This window comes from Salvia splendens, chromosome 1, assembly GCF_004379255.2.
Source record: "Salvia splendens isolate huo1 chromosome 1, SspV2, whole genome shotgun sequence".
Classification (NCBI taxonomy): Eukaryota; Viridiplantae; Streptophyta; class Magnoliopsida; order Lamiales; family Lamiaceae; genus Salvia; species Salvia splendens.
Window position 1 is genome coordinate 13,859,306 of NC_056032.1, and position 20,849 is coordinate 13,880,154.

Sequence of the window (20,849 nt, forward strand, 5' to 3'; positions counted from 1 at the left end):
GTATGGCATACCGAGTACGGTATACCAAAATAAGGTATTGCATACCGTAATACTTGTGTTTCATACCAAAAAAATTCTATTATAGTCAAATATTTAAAATACAATTTCACCGATTTAAATAATGTCCAAAAGATTAAAATTACACCACAATCAAATCTATACAGTGGACTTGATTTGCATATCTGCGTGTGTTAGGGATTTTAACATATTAACTATTTTTTATATAAATTTTAAATACAACATATATATCGAATTTTTGGCAAATATCGTAAATGCGGTATATTGCGGTATACCGCGGTATAGGAAAATCTATACCTTTACCGTACCGAAATCTATCGGTAAGGTATCATACCGTACCGCAACTTGTGGTATACCGCAAATTCGGTATTTTTTCGGTACGATAAGTGCAGTATTTCGGTATTACGGTATATTTAGCCAGCCCTAGATTAGTTAATGTCTAAAGTGTCCAAATTGATCAATACGAATCATTGTATAAAAGTGCATGCAATACTTTCGCTCTTCAAATGGTGTCGTTGCCGGGGAGCATGACGTTGTTTATTTATGTGTTCATGATATTTTGGCGTACATAGTTGTTAATAATTTTACATTTCCTTTGTTTTGCAGTTTATGAGACGAGGCTCAAACTTTGAGCATTGGATTACCCACTCATCCAAAGGAATACCGAGTCTGATTGACAAATGAGAGAAATAGTGACTCATGTCACCATTCAGTCAGAATTAACTACATCAACACCGATGGAATTGAGCTCGGAAAGTGAGAATGAGCAAGACACACCAATCAAACGCGAGCCAGTCTTTGAGTCAGTATTCAAAGAGGGGTGAATTATGGACGCACATGGATAATTCCTTGTTATAAGGCAACTTATGGCCCAGTTGGAAGGGGATCCTCCCACAACCATCGTTCAATATTAAGCTGATGCCAATGTTTTACGGACTCAAGAACGAGGATGCATATAGTTTTCTGCATGAGTTCATCAAGATTTTCCGAATTTGAAAGACGCCTAACGGAGCTTTGGAGGAGGACTTCTACTTGGCCACTATTCCGTTCATGCTCACGGAAGAGGCGAATATCTGATTTCTCGGTTTGAAACCCAACTCCATCCAGAAGTGGACAGAAATGAAAAAAGGCCTTCTTAAGCTACTATTTTCCTGTGATGAAGACTAATGAGATAAAAAAGAGATAAATGGGGCCACCCAGGCATTTGACGAAATACTTAGTCAATACTGGACGCGGTTTAAGAAGATGGTTAATTCATTCCCAAACAATCGCATGTTGAAAGGCGAAATTATTTAGACCTTTCATGAAGGAATGGCCGTGGAAAATAAAGAATTAGTGAACTCGTCAAGTGGAGGTGATTTTTCACATTTGTCGGTGAGTGAAACAAGAACTATTATTGGGAGACTAGCGGATGCAAAATGAGCCTATGACGAGTTCTGTTCGAGGATGTTGAGGAAAGCAGCATAACTTTAATTTTGAGTAAATAGATGAGAAAAAGTCATAACTCTCCAATCATCAAAATTTTCGTCCCCCTTTTACAAGGAGTAGACTAGATTTTGTCCCCTATTTCGAGTAAGAATTCAGTCTCTTCTCTACTAAAAACGCACTAAAATATAAATTATCTTAAAATTTTAAATGATTATAATTTGCTTGTTTTAAATTTATTTGCAAATATCATACTTTCTCCGTTCACGAAAAATTATCTCAGTTTGCCATTTTGGGATGTTCACAAAAAATTGTCTCATTTCAAAATAGAAACTTACTTTTATACTTTATTCAATTTTTTCCATCTCTCTTTTATTTTTTATATATATCTTATTTCACTAATTTCTCTTTAAAACTCGTATAGTTAACAAATAAAATTAATTTTTGTAGATGTAATGTGTATATATTAACATTCATGATATTTCAATGAAGATACATTATGAAATATTTTATTCCAAACATAATAATTACATAAAAATGGAAAAAGGTGCTTTGTGTGCGAAATTAGAAAAAAATAAATTAAACGAACAACTTGAATTACTGCGCAACCGTAGGCTATAGAAACAATGGTCGGCGATTAATTTCAGTTTTGAGTATGGGTTCGCGGTTTGTATTTGATTAATTTAATTTCAATTATACCCTTTATATTAATCTATTTGCCAACTATTTTACTTTTATCTACTCTCTCCATATAAACTTTTAAAACAACGCTTACTTTAATAAAAGATAGAAAAAAGAGTGTTAATAATGTCTCACCTTACTAAAGAAAAATAAATTTCTTAAAATAAAAAATTTTATTTTTTATTTTTAGGAAACGGAGGAAACACATAATCTTCCCTCAAAATTGAACTTGGAGACAATTTAGTGATTTACACATTACTAATGGCATAACTTTACCAATACCTATCGTGCAAATTTCATATTTACGAATTTAAAAACTGTTTTAGTTCAGACACACTGTCACTAACCATTTATCGAATCAATTTTAAATTTTTAATGTACGTTCACAATGAATTGATGATTGAAAGATTACCATAATTCAAAAAAGGAAAAATTAAGGATATTTCATTCTCTCTCTAGATTTCTTTATTGTAGAGAGAGAAAGAGCGTGTTTGGTTTAGCCGCTCCGCGTTTGTTTTCCTCGTCGTCGTCACCTCTTCAAAGATGGGGAAATAAAAAAGCCAAACTTTGAAGAAAAAGGTGGAATTCGTCACTGTTGGGGGAAAAGGTTTCAATCGATCGGAGCTAGGGCTTTGTCCAAAATGAAGATTCAAAATGCCCATTTCTGAGAATTCCAGCTCCGCTCTCATTGCCAACCTTCGGAATTTAGGGGTTTTTTTCGCATAAATGGACGTCGATTCCGCTATGCCCGGCGAGCCCGATCAGGATCCGTCGGCGGACTCCACCACTGCTAATACGGTTGCGCTTCTGTCCAACGAATCTCAATCCTCGTCGCCGCAGCTGCAGCAGGAACAGAGCAATAATAGTACTAGCGGGGTGATTGTGGGAGAACCACGCTGCGCACCGACCTATACTGTGGTGAACGCGATAATTGAGAAGAAGGAGGATGGTCCAGGTCCGCGATGTGGTCACACGCTGACAGCGGTGCCGGCGGTTGGGGAGGAGGGGAGTCCTGGGTATATTGGGCAGAGATTAATTCTTTTTGGAGGGGCAACGGCGCTCGAAGGCAATTCAGCTGCATCGGGAACTCCTTCTTCCGCGGGAAGCGCCGGAATCCGTATGTTCTCGTATATTTTTTAAAATTCATAATGCCTGAGATTTAAGGATCTTATTCACCCTCAAGTCTTGTTTTGCTATAGTTGAGTTCCCTCCTCTTGATCATCAAGTTACCTTCAGTTGACAACAATGCCGTTTGTGCTTCCTTTTAACACACTGTCCGATGCTATGAAGAACTTATAGTTTTTGGTGCTATTATTTCGGGATCTGCGATACTCATGAGATGAGATTAATGTCACCTGCTTTGCAATTTATCTTCAATGTTACTTGCTGAAATTTATTCGAGGGTTCTAAGCATGTAGTTGGTAGAAGAATTTGCTAATTAAGATTTAAAATGAGTTCTATACTAATATAAATGACAACCCTTTCATAACATTTTTTAGTGCCCATAGCAGTTGAAGATAGATTTTCACACTGAAAATGGGAAATATATCACTAGATGATCTTAATCATACAGCTACAAATTCCAATATGGAAAACATGTTATTGCAGGGTTGGCTGGGGCTACTGCCGACGTGCATTGCTATGATGTATCGGCAAATAAGTGGTCTTGGTAAGTTAAGATAACCTTGTTCTTATGGTCTGGTTGTTGGTCCATTATGTTTTCACTTTCGTTGACGAGGCAGACTTTTATATTGCAGTGTTACCCCAATTGGGGAACCACCCACACCTAGGGCAGCTCATGTTGCCACTGCTGTAGGTACGATGGTTGTTATTCAGGTTTGTTGCTAGATGGAATGTTTTTCTGTGGAAGTTGCATAGTTATCTTTCTATGTTTGGACGATAAAATGAATTGTTACTCTTATCTTTCATAGGGTGGGATTGGTCCTGCTGGTTTATCGGCCGAAGATCTTCATGTTCTGGACCTTACACAGCAACGACCGAGATGGCATAGGTAGGTTTTCATGTAAGAGTTAAATGCATTGTTGTATAGTTTGCTCCAACTTCTGAAGTGATTGCTCTCTAAAAAACCCTTTAACTCCACTGTTATTCTTGTCACTGAGCTAGCATCTTAATTTCGTTAGGGTTGTGGTGCATGGTCCTGGCCCCGGGCCACGGTATGGGCATGTAATGGCTTTGGTAGGTCAGCGGTATTTAATGGCAATTGGTGGAAATGATGGTTTGTCTTCTTAACTTACTTTTCCCTTTCTATATTTGACATTTGTTGGTTAATAAATTGACAGTTCCAAATTTTTGGTAGGGAAGCGGCCTTTAGCTGACGTATGGGCATTGGACACTGCAGCAAAGCCATATGAATGGAGGAAACTAGAGCCCGAGGGTGAAGGGCCACCTCCATGCATGTGAGTTTGTGCAACTTTCTTAATAACCTTGTGGTATTATTGGATGACTTTCATTTTGGCCTCAAATTACTTGTTAAACTTGAGAATGTAAAATCTTTGTCTTCTATAACCTAGAAACTATAATTATCTTGGGCACTTGGAGTTTACCTTCCTCTGCAAAATTTGCAGAAATATTGGAACTCAAAAGTATTTTTGAACACAAAAATACTTATCAATGAACATAAATTAGAGAATGTGTTAATAACGATAACCGACTAAGTATTTTTTATTTAAACAAATTGATTTTATTTCTAATTTTTTATAGTTGAACAAAAAATGAGCACAATCAAATTTATTTAGGTAAATAATATTGCTCAGGTGGTTGAATCCTACCACCTCATTTCTATCCAATTTCAAAATATTCTGTATTGGTCTTAAATAACCCTCGTAAGTAGGTTGAATAAATAGATAAACATAAATCGTGCTGTATTTTCTTAATTTTACGAGTAAAGGTGTATAAATAAGCAATACAAAAAAGGAAGAGTATGGACAGCTTAGAGTTGATGGAAAATTTGAGGTATTTTTTTATGAAATAAAGTAAAGATCTTTGGTTGTGTTAACATGGCCCAACTTCCCAGGTACGCAACTGCAAGTGCACGCTCCGATGGTCTTCTTCTGCTTTGTGGTGGAAGGGATGTGAATAGTGTTGTAAGTCTGTCATGCAAGCATTTATGATGTTGACGTTGCTTCAATCCTCTGCTGGCAATTGGCATTCTCTTCAATATTCATGGGTTAAACCTCCATTTGCTCTCTCTGTTTGACTGTTTTCCTCCAAATGACATAATTCACAGCCACTAGCTAGTGCATATGGGCTTGCTAAACACAGAGATGGTAGGTGGGAATGGGCCATTGCACCTGGTGTCTCACCATCACCAAGGTATCAACATGCTGCGGTAAGTTATTCATTAGCCTCTCACTAATTATCGGCCGCTACAATAACTACTCCATTAGTTTAGTTGCATAAAACAAAGACAGCTATTGTAAAATATAATGGTTTATGTTACTTATTCAGGTGTTCGTTAATGCACGCCTTCATGTATCAGGAGGGGCACTTGGTGGTGGACGCATGGTAGAGGACTCCTCAAGTGTTGCTGGTACTGTTCATTTGGTCGTATAGTATGTGACTATCCATATTTACATATACTATATGATTGGGACTGACATCAATTTGTATTTTCTGTAGTTTTGGATACAGCAGCTGGAGTTTGGTGCGATACAAAGTCTGTTGTCACGACACCGAGAACAGGTCGATACAGTGCTGATGCTGCTGGAGGAGATGCAGCAGTTGAATTAACAAGGCGCTGTAGGCATGCTGCTGCTGCTGTTGGTGACTTGATATTCATTTATGGGGGTCTACGTGGTGGTGAGACATGATACATTTACCTGATAAAAATCTACTCCCTCCGTCCCATAAAAATATGGGCAATGGATATGGCACGGGAATTAAGATAAAATTGGTAAAGTAAGAGAGAGGAGGAGAATGGTATGGTAAAGTAACAGAGAGGAGGAGAATGGTAGTTAAAGTAGTGTTTGTGGATAGTGAGACCTACATTATTAAATTGAAATAACTTTTTAAAAATGGAATGCACATATTTTTGCGGGACGGATGAAAATGGAAAGTGCACATATTTTTATGGGACGGTGGGAGTATTAGTTTTAGGCTTAAATTTACAATGATAATTATGGATCTTAATTTGTATCTCTGGTCACTTCGGGTATAGTGGGTTTTGTTTGAATTCTACATTGAGGTATCTATAGCTTGTACTTGTCCACAATGTTGGAGTGGATGTCTTTAGGTCTTAAAAGAAGATCGGAAGCTTTTACCACTTTTGTCCTTATAGTGTACATCTTTGTTGCATTGTGACAATCTCTGCTGTTACTGTTAATAAACCCAGGTTGTGTTAACTATTGAAAAACAATGATGTAGGGGTGCTTCTTGATGATTTGCTTGTTGCTGAAGATCTGGCTGCTGCTGAAACGACTACTGCAGCTTCTCATGCCGCAGCTGTGGCCGCGGCATCCCATTTGCAGCAAGGGAGTTCACAAGGCAGATATGGATTTAATGATGATAGAACAAGGGTTCCTCTAACTGAATCTGCCGCTGATGAGGCTGTTGTTGTTGGAAGTCCTGTTGCCCCTCCTGTCAATGGTGATATCTATACAGATATAAACACAGAGAATGCGATGCTACAGGGTTCTCGGTTAGCTGTTATCTTTAATCATGCTGTCTAATCTATCTGATTAGTTTGCTATGTCTGTTGCCTCAAGTTCTGGTGTTTTGTGCACAGACAACTAAGTAAAGGTGTCGACTACTTGGTTGAAGCTGCTGCAGCTGAAGCTGAGGCTATAAGTGCCACATTAAAAGCTGCTAAAGCTCGACAAGTTAATGGAGAAGTTGAGCTGCCAGACAGAGATTGTGGGGCTGAGGCAACACCAAGTGGAAAACAAACTACATTGATTAAACCCGACTCTGCAATGTCAAATAATTCTATCCCAGCTGGAGTTCGACTTCATCATCGTGCTGTCAGTATCAGGACAAGATATATAGGACATAACCTTTGTTGAATGTTTTATTTACACAGATTACATGTGCAGGTGGTTGTAGCTGCAGAGACTGGTGGTGCCTTAGGTGGTATGGTTAGACAACTGTCAATTGATCAGTTTGAAAATGAAGGCAGACGGGTCAGCTATGGAACTCCAGAAAGTGCAACAGCAGCTAGGAAACTTTTAGATCGACAAATGTCAATTAATAGTGTACCTAAGAAGGTAATGTTTCTCCTCTAGAGATTTCAATTATGTTGACACCAGGGTAATCAAGAGAAGGGCTAATAAGTAGAGGTGTAGATTGGAGTTCAAATGGCTAAGTGTTGTTTGTTTCCCTTTAATTTGATTTAAGTTGTGTTGTAGCTGAAGTTGTGTTAATCAATCATGTTGTGATAGTGGCAATTAAGTTACTCATATTTTTCCTCTTTCCTGTCCATACTGTCAAAGTCCAATTCATTAATATAAACTTAGAACCAAAATTTTTAGCCTAGTCAGCTAGGTGACACAACTAACTTAGGAGATATGTTGTTAAGGGGTCTCCCTATTTTTCAAATTTTCATCACAGCCCCTAAATGTGTCTCAGGTTATTGCTCATCTTTTGAAACCTCGTGGGTGGAAGCCTCCAGTTCGAAGACAATTTTTCTTGGACTGTAATGAGATTGCTGATCTTTGTGATAGTGCTGAGAGAATATTTGCAAGTGAACCAAGTGTGCTACAGCTGAGGGCTCCTATTAAGATATTTGGTGATTTGCACGGTCAATTTGGAGATCTTATGAGGCTTTTTGATGAATATGGATCTCCTTCTACTGCAGGAGACATCTCGTGAGTTTTCAAATCACCTTATCTTCTTGCATGCTTTTGGTCATTGGTCCATTTATGTTTGGGTAGGTTCTGTTTATACTTTATACATATTATTTTCAAGGGTAGATGCATCTTGAACTCCCAGTGCCCACTACACTTAAATCCCTTGTACTCCTAGGCACTGGAATTCATGCGGAGAACTCTGGGTAGCTGAACCAATCTTGTCATATTTTTTGCCATTAAAGTTTGTTGCTATGACAACTGATGTGTGAATGCATGTCACCGTATATTGATTATCTCTTCTTGGGGCTATGACATTGAACTGATGTGTGAATGCATGTCAGATATATTGATTATCTCTTCTTGGGGGACTATGTTGATCGTGGCCAGCATAGCTTGGAAACCATTACCCTTCTTCTCGCTTTAAAGGTATTTGCTTATCTTTTGAACAATGCTGACTTTTTTCCTAGTTGTTTTGTTAGATTTTTAAACCATAATTTGCTGAATCATTCTGAAGCTATCTGGAGATGATCAATTTTTAATTTCACAATGTTTTTTCTTAACGAATTTGCAGGTTGAATATCAACATCAAGTACATTTAATCCGCGGCAATCATGAGGCTGCTGATATCAATGCCCTTTTTGGCTTTCGGATCGAGTGCATTGAGCGTATGGTAAATACGAAAATTGTGTAAATGACCTGTTATTTGGATGAAGTATGGGACTTATGAAGCTTCATGTATAGGGTGAGAGAGATGGAATATGGGCATGGCATCGGATAAACAGATTGTTTAATTGGCTTCCTCTGGCCGCATTAATTGAGAAAAAGATTGTCTGTATGCATGGTGGTATTGGGAGATCTATAAACCATATCGAACAGATTGAGAATATTCAACGTCCAATTCCTATGGAAGCAGGGTCAATTGTTCTTATGGACTTATTGTGGTCAGTTCGTGTTATTTTTTTCCCATTACTCTTATTGTTTCAATTGCTGTATCTTGATCTGAATCTTTTCTTTATAGGTCCGATCCCACTGAAAATGACAGTGTAGAAGGTCTGCGGCCAAATGCAAGAGGTCCTGGATTAGTGACATTTGGGGTAGGTTTCCTTCCTCTCCTCTATCATATTCTAAATATCTATCACTATATGATCCAAAACTTCATGAGGTAACTTACATTTATACTTTGTGGGATCTAAATGTTGGTCATGGGTTATGAAACCCTACTTATTGCTTGAGATGCCATGCTTCTTTTTACTTTCAATTGTTATGGTACGATCAAGCTCTCATTTTATGCATAAACATAGTTGTGGGATTTTTGATCCCTAATTCATTATACTCAGAGAGGAGAATAATTTTTACATTCTATGTTTGTGTCTGATCATTTATCTCAACTGATGCAGCCTGATCGTGTCATGGAATTCTGTAACAACAATGATCTTCAGTTGATAGTCCGAGCACATGAATGTGTAATGGACGGCTTTGAAAGATTTGCTCAGGGGCACTTAATTACTCTTTTTTCTGCAACAAACTACTGTGGTATGTCCAACTTTTTTAAGATTACCAATGATGGTTAGTTAATATTTCCAGCACCATGTTACTGGTTCATCATTTGAAGGTTGATTTAAGTTTCTTATTTAATTTCTGTAGGTACTGCGAATAATGCTGGTGCTATCTTGGTTTTGGGTAGAGATTTAGTAGTTGTGCCTAAACTCATTCATCCGTTGCCCCCTGCGATTTCGTCTCCTGAAACATCTCCAGAACGTCATGTAGAAGACACGTGGATGCAGGTGCTACATTTATGTCAAACCATAGTCTTTGTATATAATTATCTAGTATGTGGTCAGACTGGTCATATTTCTTCCCTGATATATTCATTTCTGTTTTTCCTCCAATCGTTGGATCCCATTCAGGAGCTAAATGCTAACCGGCCACCTACGCCTACTAGAGGCCGACCTCAAGTCACTAATGATCGAGGTTCTCTTGCTTGGATTTAGATTATAATCCCAGATAACTGTCTACGACATCTTCTGTGCTTATGCTAACACCCGGGCTTTCCAGCCATATGTACATAGCATGATACCATCAGGAGAATTATGAAAAGAGGTATGCTTATATGTACTGCACGCATTCCTCTTGGTGGCTTCAAGGCCTTGAGATCCCGATATGTTTCATACGGTTGAGGAGCACTCTGAGGAAAAGGCGACGAGATCAAGCGAGAAATGTGTATACTTTTGTGTTTTTTGAGATGTCTTCTGTACATGAGAGATCAAAGTAGTCAGTACTGTCATTTCTTTGTTGGGTGGGCAGGCTACGGCATTAATCATTAGTTCTTATATTTCTCTCTTCTTGTTTCTTAGGTTAGGTGTATCATTTTAGTCTTCTTCTATTTTAAGAGGGGGTGAGGTTTGTATACGTGGTTGTGGGATATCTCTTGGTCATTCATGTATAATAATAGAGAGAGGATGTTTGCCTTGTATAATTTGTGTCTACTTTTGCTACAATGTCTCCTTTTACAATTCTTGTTTGGAATAGCGATATATCTTTTCTGAGTATGGGCCATATACAATCATGCCATTTCCCAATTGTAGGTCAATTTATTGGGTTTTCGTGTATTCATAGTTATTGAAATAGCAGATGAAATATTCATTTATTGCTTTTTTGTGTATTCTTGGTCATTGAAATAGGAGATGAAAAATTCTTTGTATCATGATATTCAACTTTTCTTTTTTTATTTTATATACTCTATTTGCCATTTTTTGCAGCGAGTTTGTTACTGTTTAATGTTTTGTAAGGTTGACAATCTTGTTTCTTGGATTAGACAGGGTATGTTTGCCATTCAGGGCTCGTTTAGTACATGAAGTTGAAAATGGAATTTGAAGGATTTCGTTCATTTGTTTGGTAAATGAAGTATTTCATGTGTCCCAATTAAGTTGGAATAACTTTTGAGCATGGAGATTAATAAATTATATTGAAAGTGGAGATAAAAATAAAATAGAAAAAAATCAAGACTGAGTATGCCTCAAACTTCATTGGGGCATCCCAAAAAAGAATATGCCTCAAACTTAGTTGGGACGGAGGGAGTAATTGATATGAAATTGAATTTGAGGTAACTTGTCTATTGTCTATGCAGACACAATATTTACGCGCTCAGAGACAAATATACACACTGTATAAAAACACATTACTACCACATCCGCACTATACCACACACAACTTGCGACTACGCACACAATACACAGTCACTTATTATACACACACACGCCTTTATCTATTTTTTTCGTATGTCTTACTTATGTTACATCTTTACTCTTTATTACTCCATCCGTCCCACAAGAATATGCACTCTTTACTTTTTAGTCCGTCCCTAAAAATATGCACTTTCTAATTTTGGTAATTCTTTTCTCACTAATGAGGTATGATCCATTATCCACTAATAATACTTTAATTATTTTTTCTCTCTAACTCTCTCTTACTTTACCAATTTTGCATTAAAACTTGTGCTGAACCCAAAGTGAATATTCTTTAGGACGGAAGGAGTATTAACAATAATCTTGTTTTCATTAATTTCTTATCATCTACATTAAATTTTACTGTAAAGTTTTATGGCTAAACATGCATGGATAAATTTCAAATCATTAATAATAGTTATGCATATGCGTAAAGAAAGATATTATATTTCGGTGTTATGATACTTAGTTGTCAAAGAAAATTGTTACTAGCATTTATGACAGCGTCACTGTTGTATTCCCGACATACTTGGATTTTGCATGATTTTAGAAGGTAGTTTTATATGGATCCAATCACATTTCATTTATTATTAGGCGTGTTTATATGTACTTCTCTATTATGTTGGTACTTTGACCATTTTGTGAAGAATCTGTAGAAAAAAGTAGTACTCCTTCCGTCCCATTCAAGATGACTACTTTTCCTTTTTTATTTGTCTCAATCAAGATGACCACTTTCCAATTTTGGAAATAACCTCATCTCTCCTCTCTCTTCATTAAAATATTTAACTATATTTTTTCTCTCTACTATATTCCACCTAACAACATATCCTAAAATCTCCTGTTACTCAAGAATGTGGCCATCTTGAGTGAGACGGAGGGAGTACAAAATATGTGGATGTGCAGCAACCTTGGTTGGAGACTCTTTTTCTAAAGATTTTGAAGTCATATTAGTTCATGATGTATATCATTCTCTTCGCCTTTGAAAGATCTTCTCGTGGGTATCTTGTACATCTCAATCGGAGTTTTGTAGAGAAAGTTATGCCCATTTTACGAAGACCGCGCGCTGTCCAGAAACATGGAGCGGCCCGCTTCACCTCCGCGCAAAACCGGAGCGGCCCGCTCTTGAAAACTGCCGAAAAATTGTCTCCCAGTCAGAAACTTGGAGCGGCCCGCTCCGACTCGCCTCCAAAGCCGAGCAGACCGCTCCGGAAAGACGAAAATACATATTTTTAACCTTTTTTGAGGGATTTTGATGCCTAATCATGTTTGGAAACTTAGGGCACAAAATATATGATTTATAGGGCGTTTTGCAGATCATTCTTCACCATTCCTACAATCCAAGAGAGAGAGAGAGACTACTTTGAGAACAAGAATTGAAGATTGAACTTTCCTAATTCATTCCAAGGTTTGAAGAATGAGCTTCCAATCAAGATTCTACAACTCAAGGGTGTAGTTAGTTTAGTTTTATGATGTTTAGATCCCTTTTCTATGTGTGGCTAAACCTTGCGTAGAGTTCTACGAGGGAGATACAATGATTCTTATGTTTAATTAAATTCCTCTTTTTTATGCCTTGACTCATGTGGTTATTTTGACTTCTCTTGTGCTTATACATTTATTTGACTGATCACCTTATAAATGCATGTGGTTTCTACTACAATAATCGGGAGATGAGTAGTTTCATTTGAAAGAAGAGAAGTTGACATCTTTGCCAATTAAATCGGGAGATTTGAGCCTTTGAATGAAGCTAAGTATTTTAGGAGCTTTCAGAAGTTGTTGCCTAAGTTCTAGGAAGGACACTTCGGTTGTAGATAGCAATCTACAAATTATATTCTTCGGGAGAAGATATAGTTTCACCTTAGTGATAGCTTAATAACCCTTGAAACCCTTGTTGGTATAGTTTGGAGTTTAGTTGAGCATAGGCACGCACACGGGTCGAAACCGCCGGTTCCGGTTCATGAACCGGCGGTTCACGGTTCATCGTCCCCATGAACCGGAACCGGCCCACCAAGGGTCCCGGCGGTTCCGGTTCAAAAAACCGTCGGTTTTTTAACCGCCCGTTTTTTGCCTGAACAACCGGTTCAGTGCCGGTTCGGCGGTTCGTCAATTTTTTTTCATTTTTTTATTTGTTTATCTATGAAATGTGCGTAAATAAAATTAAAAAAAAAACACGATGAAAGTTGCAATTTTATTGAAATTACAAGTTACAACAATTACAAATCACAAAAACCTTGAGGTCTTGAAGTCTTACACAAAAATTTAAATACAACGAACTACTACTCAACAACGAAGCTAATTACAAATTACAAAAAAGACTTAGAAGTTCTGAACAATAATTTTATAAGTATATATACTCTTAGTCGGCGAAGGAGATCTTTCTACATAACTAAATTGAGGACACCTTTAGCAATTCAACTTTAAATGTTGAGTTTAGTCTAACAATCAACAATTATTGTAGAATTGTCAAAAGTTTCCCGGATTTAGCCTTATAGAGAAATCTATTTCATCGACTAGAGTATATACAAATACAATTATTTAATTGTATTTGCATATTTTTAAAGTAGAAACAAATGGGGAAAAAAGAAATAAAGGAAAAAGGACGTGAGCTCAACTTAAATTTAAAATTTAAGTTGAGGTGCCTACGTATCCCCAATGCTCATTTGCATTAGGGAATCAAAGCTCACGTAGTTCTCTTACCTTACTTACCTATTTGGCTTGGCCGACGGTTGACGGTTGGCCTACGATTCATCCCCGGTGAATTCTTCTTGTGATCCCCCCTGACGATAATCCCAATTATTTTCTTGTTCTCTGACGTCAGCTTTGGCTCAATCATCAAGTAACATCACGGCTTCCATATTTTTTGCGGAGAGCTTACTTCTTGATTCATCCAACACACGCGAGCCAACACTAAAAGCGGACTCGACAGCGACAGTGGAAGCCGGAACAGAAAAAATCTCATTAGCCATTGACGCAAGTATGAGAAAATCTTTCTCGTGTGTTCCCCACCAATCGAGGACGTCGATTTGGGAGGGAGGAGTAGGACCTTCATCACCAAAGGAAAAGAGTGAATCGAAATATAAATCTAATTCACTCACCATACCTGAGGACCTTCCGCCGGTGCTGTAGCTGTATAGGTCGGCTAATTGGGATTGCGCGTCGGGGTCATCATAATCGGCTTGAAATGCGAAGCCAAAGTTATGTTGTTGAGGAGGGGGAGGTCTTCTGACTTGGTGGGTACTGTTATACTTGGTTTCATATTCGGTGTAGAGAGCACACAAGTTAAACTCGAAGGTTTGTTGGATAACTGACTGGTTCGGGAGGTTTATTTGAAATGTTTCTGAGAAGTCTACTCAGAATTCGTCACTAGTATCCGATTGCAATGCTTTAAGTGGACCAAGATCAATAGAACTCAAATTGTTGTAATAAAAATCTAAAATCTTGGAGGTACCGACTAGTTTCCATTTTGGATCCAAGACCTTTGCAATAAAAAAAACACCGTTGGAATCTCACTGAAATACTTAAGCCATTTCTCAATCATATAATATAAAACACACATCAATTCAGGTGAAGAGTAAGCATTTTTCATTGCAGTTTTAAAACCAAGTGATATATATATGCAATCCTCTAAAACACGAACAGATGTGCAATAATAAACACTCGATAATTCAACAGTTGCATTTTTGAAATATTTGAACAATTTAAATAGAATCACGCTATGTTCCCAACAACTATGCGAAAGATATAAATCATGAACGGGATAGGTTCTAAAAAAATCACATAAATAGTCTTTATGCGTCAAAGTAGAATTCAGACAATCATATGTCGAATTTCATCTATGAGACACATCCATAGTAAAATTTGTATATCTTACATTCTTTTGATGGCAATATTTCTTCCAAACTTTGCCAATAACTGACTTTTGATGGATTAATCTAACTGCAGTTCTAATAGGACTAACATGGTTTTTGCCATAATTCAAGCGCATCTTGTACACAAAAATTTAAAATATGACATATGCATCTTTGATTAAAATACTTACCTCCAATAACTGGAGCACAAGCAGCAATCAAATCACTAATACTTGCAGTGTTAACAGTTGCATTATCAAAACCAAATTAAAGAAGCAATTTCGGATGCAGTGTGTGGTGTCTCAAATTCTCTAAAACCAATTAAACGCTTGTTCAAAGTCCAACTATTGTCCACAAAGTGAACCGTAATGCCCATGTATGAATGCCGGTTAAAACAATAAGTCCATACATCTGAGCAAATGTTCACTTTGTGGCCCAAGTTAAGTAAATAATGTCATAATTCAACTTTTTTCTCTAAACATTGTCTAGCGGTAAATCGTTGAACGGTCATTCGACCTACTCTTTTGATAGTTACGTTTAAACCACTTTGCATAGTAACCTCAAATTTATTATCATCATAAACATTAAAAGCAAAATGCTTTCATTGCAGCCCATCTAGTCATAACGTCAGCAAATTTTTTTGGATCATATTTAAAAAGAGGCGTACCTGACGAACCTGAGCCACCGGGTTGGAAGTTTAGTTGGGTTTGGGTAGAGGTAGAGCCACATTCTACCGGATGCTTTGTCACCAAATGACGACGGAGGGTGCCATATCCCCCACCACTCGTAAATTTGTAGACTTTATCACAATAGTTACAATATGCATGAAATGTCGATGTCTCTTCTTGAGAGTTCGGATCATGAGGACTTGGAATCACCACCGAGACCTTCTTGTAGTGTTTAACAAAAATATCAGATTTCAAAGCTTTTGTAGTGTTAGTGGGTGGAGGGGGAGGCGACATCTCCTCATTTCCGTCGGTGCTAGACGGAATACGAGAATGAGATCTATCATCATTGTTGTCCGAGTCCGACGATATAGACACGTCGTACTCGTCATCTTGTTGTTGGGAGCCACCGCCCCCGCCCCCGCCCCCACCTTGATGCATTTCAGCGAGTAGCATGGCATCCTATGATCTTCTTCTATCTATAAATATTATATAAGTTGAAGTTATAAGTAGGAACACAAAAAAAATTTAAAAACTCAATCTTATGAAATTATGAATTGAAATAATTTTTTAGAACTTACTTGCATGCGTTCAGCCGCCACTCGGGAAACCTCTTCCATAACTTCTCGATGACTAGGTCGCCTTGATTTTGAGGAACAACTACTTTGATCTTGGGCAATTCCTTTGCCCCGATCACCACGTCCCGATCCACTATGAGAAGAAGACATAGTGATAAATGAAAGTAGTATGGATGAAATATGGAGTATTGAATAAATGGTAAATTACGAACACAACAAATATAGTAGTAAGTAGTAACTAGTAAACAACTTGAGCAATTAGAGAGAATGTGGAGAGAATAGAGAAATGAATATTGAGAAGGAAATCCTTGTTAACACAAGAATGGGATGAGTAAAATGATGGAGGAAGTGGGGTATTTATAGGAGTAAAATTGGAAGAAATAATAAAAAAAATTCAAAATTCAAATTCGACCGGTTTACCGCATGAACCGGCGGTTCAGTCCGCGGTTTCTGACCAGTTTTCAGGCCTATACACTGCCACCTACGCTCTGCCACCTGAAAAAGCACCGGAACCGTCGAAAACCAGTGGTTTCTGACGAAAACTGGCGATTTACGTCAGAAACCACCGGTTTTTCTGCACACCTCGCCTGCAACCCTACGCCCTAGCCAGAATCTTTCCGTTGGGACCGTTGAACCGCCGGTTCAAACTGGCGAACCGCCGGTTACGGTTCGTCATATTCCCGAACCTGAACCGGCCAGCTTGAACCGACGAACCGCCGGTTCCGGTTCCGGTTCCGATTATGAACCGGCGGTTCCAAACCGCCGGTTAACCGCCTGGCCGGTTTAGTTTGTGCATGCTTAGTTGAGCATAGGATAGTTGTTATCGAACTCGTATGATTCTACCTCTTCAATTCTTGTTTTACAACAATTATCTTTTACCCTAAACTCGTATGAGTACTTGTTTTTATTTATCAAAGTTGTCTCTGTTTGCTTTAATTATTGTTTATGCATTTTGCTTTTAAGTAGATTTAGAAAAACAAAACCCAATTGATTCATCTAGATAGTAGTTGAGGTTGATTCGTGGTAATTAGGTTGACATTTATTGTCTCCGTGGATACGATACTCTTGCTTGTTGTTAGCTACATTAGCCCCGTACACTTGCGGGTATACTTGTGTTCAAAATAAGTTTAGTCAATTCCCGACATCGCCATAACTGTTAAGACTGACTTGAGCCCTCATCGTAAAAATCATGGCCCCACTATTTATGAAAAGTTCTCCCAATTTCATTACTCATATACATCATTTTATTTATAACTTATACCACTAGGGACCACCATAAACACTAATAATAATATGAGTCTCACTTCTATTTTAATTAGGGCTGGGAAAAAAATTGAAATACCAAAATACCGTCCTTATCGTATCGAAAAAATACCAAAAATACCAAATTTTTTATATACCATGATTTTCGGTACGGTATGATACCTTGCCGAAAGATTTCGATAAGGTAACAGTATGAATTTTCATATACCCCGGTATACAGCGACATACCGAAATTTCGTATATACCGTAAAATATAAATATAATTATATATAAAACATATTTTTATATATTTTTAAATTATAAAATCTATTGTGAAATATAAATATAAGTACATATAAATTATATTTAATATACTTATTAAATTATAAAATATAAATAATATTTTAAAAACTCAAATATTCTATTTTCATTGATGTTGAAAGTCATGTATACTGCAAAAGTACGGTATACCGAATTTCGGTACGGTATACCGAAAATGAGTTAAGGTATGGATATGGAAATTCGCCACACCGAAAATAAGGTATACCGAAAATTTTGATAAGGTATACGGTATGGTGGTTTTGGTAATGTAAACCATACATATTCGACACAAATAGGCTTACAAGCCAGTTGAAACGATACCCTATACCATGTCGGCTCCGACAGCGGGATTAGCTTCGGTAGCAGAAGTGTAGGAACTAGCGGAGGCAACGTGAGTAGAGGGACCTGCTCTGCTAGCGGGATTGGAGGGACTGGTCAGCACCTGCGGTGGAGATGAGAGTGGCCCCGAGGCTGGATCGGTCAGTGGGATGGCTGTTAGTATGTCTTCATCGAGGATCTTATACACCAGGGTTTCCGAGTTTTTTCCAAATGAGCCTCATTCTTCTTAATTGCATCGGTGAATAACCCCCACCAAATCGGAGTAAGGAAGGGTACAACTTTAAACCCGATTTTTACTATCAAATATTGTAAATCTAGACTACAAGAATCACCAAGTCCACAAAATTGGGTACGTACGAACCTATGAACATGACTCCAATGGAAAAAAATGTGAACGATGAAGAAAGAAACATCATCTCCTTGATCTCTCCTATGACATCATTAGTTGTTGACTTGATATCATCAAATGTACGGCGAAGTTCGATAATGTGCGGGCCGATGTCGGCATGGTGGGCATGTATGTCTTCCAAGCCTTTGATGGCATAAACAGTAAGTTGCGCACAAAGTAGGTTGCAGTTCTCTTCGTTGTCTCTCCCTTCAATCACAGACCTCGCCTTCTCGACAATTTCATCCAGGAAGTTCAATTTATCTTCCAAAACTCTTGTGGGGTTGGCGGAGCAGCAACATCGTCGTACTTGAGGCGAAAGTCCAATTATTGAGCGCAGTGTACACAAACTGATTAAGGCGTGCAACGAGCGCTGGATGAGGTCAGTAGCAAAAAGGGAAGAATAACATCTACGTACACAAATTCAATTCCCAATTTTAACACAAATATGAAAAAAGGCTGTGGCTACATACTAGATGCTAATAATATATTGTCAATCAGCAGAGCAGCAGACCATATATTTACTATTTTATTGATTGTTTGAACTTATAATAATGCATAGTAGTAGAATTAATGTAATGAGCTTGGACAAATAAGGGAAAACTCTAATCTTGACTTATCACATGTAAAGGTAAAGCTCTAGAGTAAAGCTCTAGCAAAAGAATTGAGATTTTGTGTTTGAAATTTGAATAAGTATGCGGATTATTTCTTGAGTTAACAATGGATATATAACCGTAGGATGTGACGAAACACATTCAGTTATTGATTTAAAGCGATAAAATTTCTAACATAATATCATGGAAAGGACCGAAAGTTTATAATATAATGAGGAGTTAAGGAATCATGAGAAATAGATGTTAATTGGTTAAATTCGTTATTAATATGGTGTTTATAACATGATCAAAACATTTCCTGAGTCGAAGAAAGGGTATTAAATTAAAATCATATAGGTTCTCAGCTTTATAGCCTATATCTTTAAAAATAAACTAAAATTCAACAAATCCACACCCTAACTCACAAATGTAACCATAATGAAGAGAATTTTAGACGGGGGAGAAAGAAAACTTACTTCGGCTGGTGACGACGTTTGACGGGGCACGCCGGAGAGTGGGAGAAGGCCGGTGAGCTGGTGAAGGCAAAGGCACCTGGCATTGAAGGAGGCGCTGTGGAGGAAGGAGGAAGTCCAATCTTTTATAGTACAATATATGGGAGGAAAAATACCGAAATACCAGTCTTATCGTAACGAAAAAATACCAAAAATATCGAATTTCCGGTATACCGTGATTTTCGGCACGGTATTATACCTTACCGAAAGATTTCGGTAAGATAACAATATGGATTTTCACATACTGCGGGATACCGCTGCATGCTGAAATTCGGTATATACCGTAAATTAAGTTATATATCGTAAAATATAAATATAATTATGTATATAATATATTTTATATATTTTTAAATTATAAAATCTATTGTGAAATAATAAATATAAATATGAATAAAATATATTTCCTATATTTTTAAAATTATAAAATATAAATAAGGAGTATTCTAAAAACTCAAATTATCTATTTTAATTAATCTAGACATACTGCAAAAGTACGGTATACCGAACTTCGGTACAGTATACCGGAAATGAGGTACGATATCGGTATGAAATTTTGTCATATCGAAAATAAGGTATATCGAAGTTTGGTATACCGAAAATTTTGGTAAAGTAAATGTATGATTTTTTTGCATACCGAATTTACGGTAAGGTATAAGGTATGGTGGTTTCGGTGGGGTATACCGTACCTACCCACCCCTAATTTTAACTACTCTTCTCCTCATCTATCTTACTTTACCAATTATGATTTAATTTATGTGTCGTCTTAAATGTCCTTATTTTTTGGGACGGAGGAAGTATGTGTCAGTGTGTAGTATATGTATTGTGTCTGTTGTGCGGAATGTGTGCGTGCAAAGCTTTTGTATTTGTGTATGTATATGTAGTGTGTGTGCGCAACGTGTGTATTGTGTTCGTATGAGTGCACTATGTGTACAATATTCACGTCAGCGTTATTTCAATTGAAGTCCGACATCTTAAATATCTCCTCGCCCATTCTTATTGCGAATTCCTTCATCCCTATGGTAAGGTCCCATTTTTCATAACGGTCAAGTACTAATTGAAAAGAAATCAATATAGCATGAGGGCATAATATATACTCCTACAAAAGTAAACCTAAAATTGTAGCTGATGTGACTTTTTTATTAGTACTAAAATAAATTACATATATACAATATTATAAGAGTATATGTAAAGGTAAGCATGTGATATCGAAACATGGA

The 20,849-nt window shown here is 37.3% G+C and overlaps 1 protein-coding gene across 1 annotated transcript; it reads left to right on the plus strand.

The window, feature by feature from the left end:
* The first annotated feature begins 2,565 nt into the window (after positions 1–2,565).
* Positions 2,566–10,477, plus strand: LOC121743359 (serine/threonine-protein phosphatase BSL3). The gene is made up of 21 exons (XM_042136653.1): positions 2,566–3,241; positions 3,733–3,793; positions 3,882–3,960; positions 4,056–4,135; positions 4,266–4,360; positions 4,442–4,541; positions 5,159–5,228; positions 5,372–5,473; positions 5,593–5,674; positions 5,764–5,943; positions 6,508–6,781; positions 6,869–7,103; positions 7,176–7,346; positions 7,708–7,946; positions 8,270–8,354; positions 8,500–8,598; positions 8,670–8,869; positions 8,947–9,022; positions 9,326–9,461; positions 9,573–9,712; positions 9,836–10,477. Exons 1-21 carry the CDS (start codon positions 2,851–2,853, stop codon positions 9,917–9,919), a joined length of 2,979 nt encoding a protein of 992 aa, XP_041992587.1. The 5' UTR covers positions 2,566–2,850; the 3' UTR covers positions 9,920–10,477.
* The last annotated feature ends 10,372 nt before the right edge of the window (positions 10,478–20,849 follow it).